The sequence below is a fragment of the Bicyclus anynana genome, chromosome 17 (genome assembly GCF_947172395.1).
Source record: "Bicyclus anynana chromosome 17, ilBicAnyn1.1, whole genome shotgun sequence".
NCBI classification, from domain to species: domain Eukaryota; kingdom Metazoa; phylum Arthropoda; class Insecta; order Lepidoptera; family Nymphalidae; genus Bicyclus; species Bicyclus anynana.
In genome coordinates this window covers 8,249,231-8,258,464 of record NC_069099.1, presented here as the reverse complement: position 1 = coordinate 8,258,464, position 9,234 = coordinate 8,249,231, and the positions used below count along the sequence as shown (strand labels likewise).

Below are 9,234 nucleotides of genomic sequence, written 5' to 3'. Positions count from 1 at the left end.
TGAAAATTCATAATAAGATCTCTGACCGCTACGTAATAGGATATTCTTTTAAAAACTCCCCCATAATATTATTAAAGGTGTCGAGAAACCGATATCACAAAATGAAGGCGGCGACAATATCGTACAACGATAGCAATTGTCTGTTATCAGGGATCGTTGAGTACCTTGGGGACGCATAGGTTTCACTTTACTGCATATTGAAGTGTTGTGCAAATTACTCGATCCTTATGAATATCGATCTTCGTATGGATTGCTTGATTAATCATGATTAAGGTTTTCGAAGAAAATAATCTTTTGAAAAGTATATCTAAGTTAGTTGTTTGAAAGTTCCTGCAATAGGCCTATGTCTAACAGTGGACTATCGGTTGTTAGTCATCATCATTATCATCATTAGCCATTTTTTGGCTCACTGTTGAGCACGAGTCTCTTCTCAGTTAGGTCAATAGTCGATCACGCTGGCCCAATGCAGATTGGCAGACTTCACACACGTAGAAGATTTTCTCAGGTATGCAGGTTTCCTTACGATGTTTGTCATTCACCGTTTGAGCCACGTGGTATTTAATTTCTAACTGAAAAGTTGGAGGTGCATGCCCCGGACCGGATTCGAACCTACACCCTGCGGAATCGGTGGCACAGGTCAAGGTCATATCCACTGGGTTATCACGTATTATTACACTTAGATACAATATATTTCTAGCATCTGCAAAACAACTAAAAGTTTAATTGAAGAATAACTAAAACCTTAAAAAACATAATAAAGTAATCTGGCTACGTAATAAAGGCTGAAACTACGAGCAAATATAAAGTAATTGAGGTGAAATTAATAACAACATAGCGGGGTTTGTTCGCTCCGTATACATTGAAAATAAAAATAACAACTTGTTATGATAATGAAATTGTTATATTATTACGTAAAAAGAATTTTAAAAGTACAGAAACAATTATTGGTCTACATGTTCTTTTTTGTGTAATAATTTATTTCCTCATTTGATTCAAAACTGCAAATCCTTTGTAAGTCCAATTCATTACCTGCAATCGAATTTTAAAATACAAAGAAAATATACTTATTAATCCTAATATAAATAAATTACGTGTCTGTCCTCGATACACTCCTAAACTAATTAATCAATATTAATCAAATTTGCACATTTGAAAGATAGTATAGCTTAGGGAAAGGGTAGCTTTAGGGTAGAAGTAAGGTAACTTTAAATTTTCATTATTTTCCCATCAACGCCTTCTTTTTAATACCGGGGCAAAACAACGTTTGCCCGATCAGCTAGTTACTAAATATTTTTAATAAAGAAATTTTATTTTTCGATTGACGATTTCTCTACCAGAGAAAACTATCTTCGATAATTTGACCATGTAAAAATTACCTAAAAATTTTGATAACCAAGAAACTAAAGAGTAATTAATATAATTTCCATCTTGTTTACATATGAAAATGATCCCAAAGGCAACGTCATAATAAAAAAAAATATTGATTAACATTTTAAATATAAAAATCTACTCGAATGAGCTGCATACTCCTACATCTATATTATCCATATCTATATCTATATTATAAGCAGGTAAAGTTTTTAGTGTTATATGAGATAATCTCTGGATTTACTAAACCGATTTAAAAAAACCTTTAACAGTAAAAAGCCACATTATTTGCAAGTGTCATAGGCTATATTTTATCCCTGTATTCACACGGGAACGAAAACTAGGCGGGTGAAACCGCGAGGCGTCAGCTAGTATTTTATAAAAGGGGCTACACAAATTTGTAAACCTCGATAGTTTCACAATGTAGGGGCTGGACTCACGAGTAGAATCAACAGGTCATAGGTTCGATCCCTGCCCGCTGAACTATTTTAGTATACAATCATGCCTAACATATTTACGAAAGGGATGGAAGTCAAGGCTAAAATTCTCTTTTTATAAAAAAAAAACAATGAATCAATTTAATATTGAATGTTTACCTTTCTAAACGTAGTCATAGATACTGGTATTAGTTTAGAAGCGTTAATAACAAGGTCTTGTTGGTTTCTTACAAAAAATATAATGAATTGTTTCTTCAAATCTTGTTTCAGATCAATCCATGGAAAGCAATAAACTGTCATCGAGATCTGAGAACCCTGAGAACACGATTCATTTAAAATTAGACAATAATAATCATTAATTTCATTAAATGTCTCTATAATTAATTCTGGTGATTTGATTTCTATTTTTCGTATCATTTCGATATAATAAGATACAAGGATAATTAATCACTTTAACTTATTTAATCACAGTTCAATCAAATCACAGTCACTTTTATTACACTTTTAAAACTTGTTAGAGTAAGAATGTTTTGTAACATAAACAAAGTATTCGTTACTTGTACTACAGTAAATAATTGTATAAAATAAATATTACTTAAAAAATATTTATTTTAAATTTATTACCGACGTTTTTGTTTATTTAATAGTAATAGCGTTGAATAACCCTAAAACAATGTTATATACACTATACTATAATATTATATTACTATTTGACGGCCGCGTGGCGCAGTGGGTAGTGACCCTGCTTTCTGCATCCACGGCCGTGGGTTCGATTCCCACAACTGGAAAATATTTTTGTGATGAACATGGGTTTTCCTAACCTGGCTAACGGTCTGTGTGTATTTATACATTATATAAGTATTTATATGTAGTATATAAATGTATATGAATATTATAATATCAACTATCTTAGCACCCATAACACAAGCTGCTCTGTATGCTTACTTTGGGGCTAGATAGTGATGTGTATTGTTTAAGTATATTTATTTATTAAATACTAAGTAGATATTGATATATTGATATATATTGATATAGGGAGATAAACTTTAGGTATTGTAGGGGTAATAATATCTGGATCTTCTGAATTAATTTTGAAAATTCATTTACCACTAGAAATCAACATTTGTGAATGTCATGAGTGGCGAAATATTTTATCCCCATATTTTCACGGAAACAGGAACTACGCGGGTGAAACCGCAGGGCGTCGGCAACTCATTAATATTTCCAGTTCAATTAAGTAGTGCTACTTTACCTTCTCGGTTATGATGGTTCCAAAATAGCAGTCGATATAGAGCATTATAATCATAATAAACAAAAATCCAAATATCCAAACTAATTCCATAATATTGTTAAGCGGGTTAGGAATCTGTAAAAAGAAAATGTTTTCTTAAATTTTATTATGACTACACGACCTTAGGGATCGTAAGTAAAGGCATCTGAGCTTAACTGCAGAGCGCGCGGTGAAAATCTAGAAATTTCTATATAGACCAGGCGCTGTGGATTTATGTGTGTGTCGGCGAGTGAGTTATCGGTTAGCAAAATCTACGTTAATTATTGTAATAATATTAGAATCAGGTTTTCATGTAATTGGGATTTAATTTTTTACTGTTTAAATAAATAAGACTCTGAAAGATTGATCACGTGACTCTCGTCCAATAGCATTACGTCCAATATGGCGGGTGACCGGTACGCTTAACAGAGTGGGGCACCTTGCTAGCTCAGTTATAATCGCGAGCTCGGAATGGATACTCGTCTTCCATTTGTAAAGTAGTAATGGTGCAGTGTTAAAATAGTGATAGCGTTTCGGAACAGTTAACTGTAAAAGGGCCCTTTAACCCAACTGGAATCAGTTACAAGTCTGACATCCGCTGGTTTACATGTGATAGTATCAGCGCTGTACTTGATCAGGTGTAATTAGAGGGTTGACCTGTAGTTGTAAGTTAAGTGACCGATTCGGTGATGATTGATAGTGTTACTTTGTGTATCTGCCATCCTTGACACATAAAGCTTAGAACCTGCTCTTAGACTACGGTGGAATTGACCGGTGACACCAGATAGACTGAAGACACAGCAAGTTGCTGGGTGGTTCAGTACTGTGCATTTATAAGTTCTGACAAAAGGCCTGTGTCTGGCAATTGACGTATATCCGCTGATGTGAAATTAAACAGTTTTTAATAACAATTATTATTTTAACTGAGTGGATTACATCCTTTATTATAAACAGCCAATTTATAAAGTTAAGAGCTTACCGAGAAAAATTGCACTGCAGTGGTGCAAATAATAAACGAATTTATCATGAAAAACAATAAAATTTGCCCTCCAAAAGCTCTACCAATTGTATTAACGAACCTGAAATAAAAAGTAAATTAAGTATTTAATAATTTAATTTAGTTCAATATTATAATTTGTAAGCAAATAATTAATATAATTGGGTTTCTCTTGAAATTCCTTAAACACTTAAAGGGAGAGTTGCCATAATCTTTCGTGGAAAGGTCGTAGTCTCTCCGTTAGGCAAAATGTTTAAGGTTATACAATTTGCAAGTCTTAAGTTTAAGTGGTTTAGTTAAAAGGACTGTGGGTAGATTGGGAGCAGAAAATGTAGCTTAGCATCGTGCAAACATTTGCGTGTTTATATTCAACACAACCTACTTTAAACTGACTATATTTTATTTCTTAGAATTACCTGAAGGAATATTAAGAAATTTTAAATGTCAAATTGCAAAAGAAGTCGGGTTAGTTTTATCATTTAAACTAGTAGACACCGCGTGGTTTTACCCGCGTGGTTCCCGTTCCCGTAAGAATACGGGGATAAAATATAGTCTATAGCCTTCCTCGATAAATGGGCTATCTAACACTGAAAGAATTTTTCACATCGGACTAGTAGTTCCTGAGATTAGCGCGTTCAATCAAACAAACAAACTCTTCAAACTTTATAATATTAGTATAGATCAGTATAGATACACTCGTAACTCCAGAACGAATAAACGGATCTAGATGAAATGTTAGCACATAGATACAGATAAAAGATATAGAGAAAATGGATATTATATGGATAGAAAGCTCTATCGCTCTCTAGCTCTAATTGGGAACAGGATCTACATGGTACATGGGATACATTTTCATGATATTTTCACGAAACTTACTAACATCTACAGTAATCGAAAATTTGGCAGTCGAATAAATAAGACATTTTATGGGTGATTATATTTATTATTATTTTCCAAAATTACAACTACTGGAATTAATTCAGTAACTCCCTGGCACAAATATGACCCTGCCCTCATATAAGTTCACAAAACAGTACATACCTACCAGTGCTAGAGGGGTCGTAACGAAAGTTTGTTGTAAACTTTCGTTATACATAATATACAATTACATTACAACAACAAGACATTTACATAATATATAATTACTTTACAACAACAAGATATTTATGTTCAAATAAAAAAAACAATTTATGCACTAACAAGCTAGTTAACTTACTGTATAATGGCACAATGATGAACGATATTCTTTTTAAATCCATCCTTAAAGGCTTCATTTATCTCGCAATTCCCTGCCTTAACGAGCTCTTTCATGTTCTCGAAGTTATAAATTAAAACGTCCAATTGGCTGACTGCAATAAAATAAAAGTCAACGAACACGACACAACATTTTTCTATTTTTACATGCTTTTATTTACTATGCCCTGTTATGTAGATCAAATTATAGAAACTAAATTGGATTCCAATTCTGCATATCGTAACTTGGGAGACCAGTGAACTGTCTCGTAAGAACAGTGGTTACGTGGGTTTGAATCACAAGGTCCTTGGTAATCCTGCCTGTAAAATATTGAGCTTTAGTGTAAAAAAAATATTAGTAAAAATATTCGTACATATTTCGATGTTAGGAAGTTGGGTGTGACCCGTGCCTCGGAGTGCAGGTAAATGAAAAAGATTATTTTGTGGCCGCATTGTAATCAACAAAATGTACACCACAACATATAGAAAAAACAAATAATAAGACAGAAAAAAGTAAAACCGCTATTTCTTTCATTGTCACATACAACAAACTTGGAACAAGATAGCATTAGTTCGGTTTGCTTACAAGAAGACGAGTCTAATGAAGATGACATTAATGAACCGTCGGAGAGTGTAACGGAACCTTCACTCCCCACCACTCAACCCCTCTCCGCGCGCGCAATGCGTGCAGCAGCGCGTCGCGCAGCCGCTTCGCAGTTTGGATCGTGCCGCGATGCAAGAACCAGCTCATGACTAAGGGCACCGTATGGGTTCGAAACTAGTCGGGCATACTCCGACGGAATATCACGTGAGTTTTAGCCGTGTTTCATAATCAATTAATACAGAAAAAAGTATAGCACAGAAGTGGGATACAAAAGGCGGCCTTATCGCTACGTAGCAATTTCTTCCAGCAACCTTGGGTTTAGGAAAATGCGAAAACACGATAATGTAGGTGGTATAAATAAAATAAAATACATACATTCAAATATTTACACACCAATAAATAAACCAGATTACACAGATAAATATGATAATAAGGATGACAGTAAATGTATACATGCTTTAAAAGTTGATTTGACAGCATTTTTAAATATATTCAGTGATTTCGATTGTCGAATATCTGTTGGGAGGGTATTCCACAATTTAGTAGCATGCGCAGTAAACGATTGCTTGTACCTATTTACTTTTACAAAATCTTCATGAGTCAGATTTAAATTAGTTTTATAGTTAGAGCCTCAATAGCTCAACGGTAAAATGGCCGGACTTATCTCCGAGGGGTGACGGTTCAATTTGCGCCTCGCTGGACCATTGTCGTACGCACTCCTAATACAGACTTAGGTTTGTTTTGTCAGATCTTTCCCGACTAGTTCGAGGGGATTAGGAATATTGGTCATATTAAAAGATATTATGGCAAATATTTTTTTTAACAAAAAAAGGAAAAAAAAATATGTGAAATACATATTTTACTTACTTGTGCACAACATGAATGCCCATCGCATAGTTTGCATTGCCGAGAAAATAGTCAGTATAACGGGTTTGTAAAGAATCTGTAATACAACAAATCACAAATAAAAAATAACGACCTCCGTGGCGCAGTGGTATGCGCGGTGGATTTACAAGACGGAGGTCCTGGGTTCAATCCCCGGCTGGGCAGACTGAGATTTTCTTAATTTGTCCAGGTCTGGCTGGTGGGAGGTTTGGCTGTGGCTAGTTACCACCGTTTGCCGGTAGCAAAAGACGTACCGCCAAGCGGTACGATGCCGTGTAGAAACCGAAAGGGGCGTGGATTTTCATCCTCCTCTTAACAAGTTAGCCCGCTTCCATCTTAGACTGCATCATCACTTACCATCAGGTGAGATTGTAGTCAAGGGCTAACTTGTAAAGAATAAAAAAAAAACCCTTATTTAGTTTATTCCTACACAAGTATAATACAAACTATTTGTCAAAGAATTTGTAATACAACAATAAGTCACAAATAAAAAATAACCTTAATTTAGTTTATTCCTACACAAACATAATAGAAACTATTTGTCAAAATATAATTGATGGTCCAGTAGTTTGGTAAATGATATTAGCACATACAACCATTCATTAAATGCAAATAAATCTTCGGGTTTTTTTATTCAAAGGCAGTTCAATGCTATATAGCAGGCTTATTCACTATTTTTGACGAATGCTACTCGTAGTTGACATAATATAAGAAAATGAGAATGTAAAAATGTCATCCGTTGCTTACTGGTGGATGACATTTCTCAGTTGAATATTGGATAGAAGCAGGCGTTACTTTGCGGAAGTTCATCATGATTATATAATGATTTATTTGTGACGTTGTCGCATGGGTTCGTCGGCTTTTCGTAGATAGCAAAATAAATTAATCATTAGGTATACAATTTCTCACTTGATTTGATATTTTATTTTAAAAGGTTGTTAATTAAGGCCTAATTAGTGAATAGGCCAGCTGATGTTCATTTCAATAAAAATGTGCACAATAATAGTATTAATATGTTCTTAACAGAAAACGAGTATGTACGAGTGTTCTAGGTTATTGAATCACACAATACCTACTGACCTGATAGAGGCAGAGGAAATTGAAGTATCGCCCGTCAGCATCGAAAAATATAAAATCCATTTTTACAGGCAATACTTGGAATTTTTTTATTGCTGGCACCACAATAATGTGAACTGTAGAAATACAATTACAGACTTTTAATAATTATTTTGAATAGGCAAAATATTAAGCATATTTCGAAACATCGGAGTAGAACGATTTAAATAAAATTTTGTAAAATCATTGCATCTAACGGATTTTAGTATTCTTTGTATAGAGCGCATCGTACGGCTCGCATCGAACGGATTTTTCAAAATCCGTTTGATTTGATGCGTCCGATACGTACGATGCGAATATGTGAACGCCTACCATTAACGTACTTTCTGAGGAACGGGGTATAAAAATCACCACTGACTTTCCAATTCCGGGCTGAACATTTGCTTTGAAAATTACTATGAAAACAGAAATTCTCAGTATCTCATAACCCGACCTAGGATACGAACCCAAGTGACCCATTGATCCGAAACCACATAAAGTAAACAATGAACCAGCGAGATAATTAACAGCCCGCCCGCTAAGTGACATTGAGCGTTCTAATAAGGCCCATAGTCAGCGTACAAGTCTCGGATCCGTAGGTCATCACTGCCAACATGCACTGTTTGAAGACTTTCGTCTTCAATCACTGACGAATTTCGGACGAAATTATGTCTCGGAGTTTTCGGAACGCTGCCCAGCTAGAGCTGGATTCGGCGATTCTCCTCTTTCTCGAAATTGGACCTACCTAACTGGACTATGTGTCCTAGTTTTTATATTCGTCTACAATTTCGAGGTCCATGCAAGAGGCCTATGTCCAGCAGTGGACGTATATCAGCTGATAAGGTAAAGTATATATAGGTATATATGAAACAATATAAAATACTAAACAGTAATATTTACCAGCAATATCAACACCTGCGCCTATGAAAATCCAAAAGAAAAGTTTCTTTGACAGTTTGACACTTCCTTCTATTATAGTTTTCTGTGGAAGCGAAAAATGCAGGAATTCCTTTCTCTGCATCTGCTCCATCAATTCCAACAGTGAATTACGTCGCAAACTCAAATCAAGTAATTTCAAAGAAATCAACAGTTCTGTTAGTACCAAGTTTATTCTGTGAAAACGTTTGTAGGTACAATTATTTATTCTAGAATTGTTCGAGGAGAGGCGGCTTAAAAGTACCTAAGCGTCTGTGTTAATGTAAGTTTGCAGTTTCAACTTGTTTTTTATGACTCCACTCTCTCACACTGCTTCGTTTACCCAGGAGAATGCATTGTGGATATTCTACTAGCCGACGCCCGCGACTTCTTCCGCGTGAAACTCGATGTAAACTTTCAACTACCCCTA

At 34.9% G+C, this 9,234-nt stretch overlaps 1 protein-coding gene across 1 annotated transcript; it reads right to left on the bottom strand.

The window, feature by feature from the left end:
• Window positions 1-975: 975 nt before the first annotated feature.
• On the bottom strand, window positions 976-8,308 carry LOC112051033 (odorant receptor 85c). The gene is made up of 7 exons (XM_052886696.1): window positions 7,875-8,308; window positions 6,777-6,852; window positions 5,289-5,421; window positions 4,055-4,154; window positions 3,058-3,171; window positions 1,965-2,120; window positions 976-1,029 (listed from the first exon to the last, which is right to left on the bottom strand). Exons 1-7 carry the CDS (start codon window positions 7,932-7,934, stop codon window positions 976-978), a joined length of 693 nt encoding a protein of 230 aa, XP_052742656.1. The 5' UTR covers window positions 7,935-8,308.
• Window positions 8,309-9,234: the final 926 nt, after the last annotated feature.

Excerpts from the sequence above, each read along its gene's own strand:
- LOC112051033 (XM_052886696.1), bottom strand. The coding sequence starts at position 7,934 with ATGGATTTTATATTTTTCGATGCTGACGGGCGATACTTCAATTTCCTC. Across the intron at positions 6,853-7,874 it reads ATTTCCTCTGCCTCTATCAG|ATTCTTTACAAACCCGTTAT; the intron begins GTCAGTAGGTAT and ends GTTGTATTACAG. Across the intron at positions 3,172-4,054 it reads CTGCAGTGCAATTTTTCTCG|ATTCCTAACCCGCTTAACAA; the intron begins GTAAGCTCTTAA and ends TTCTTTTTACAG.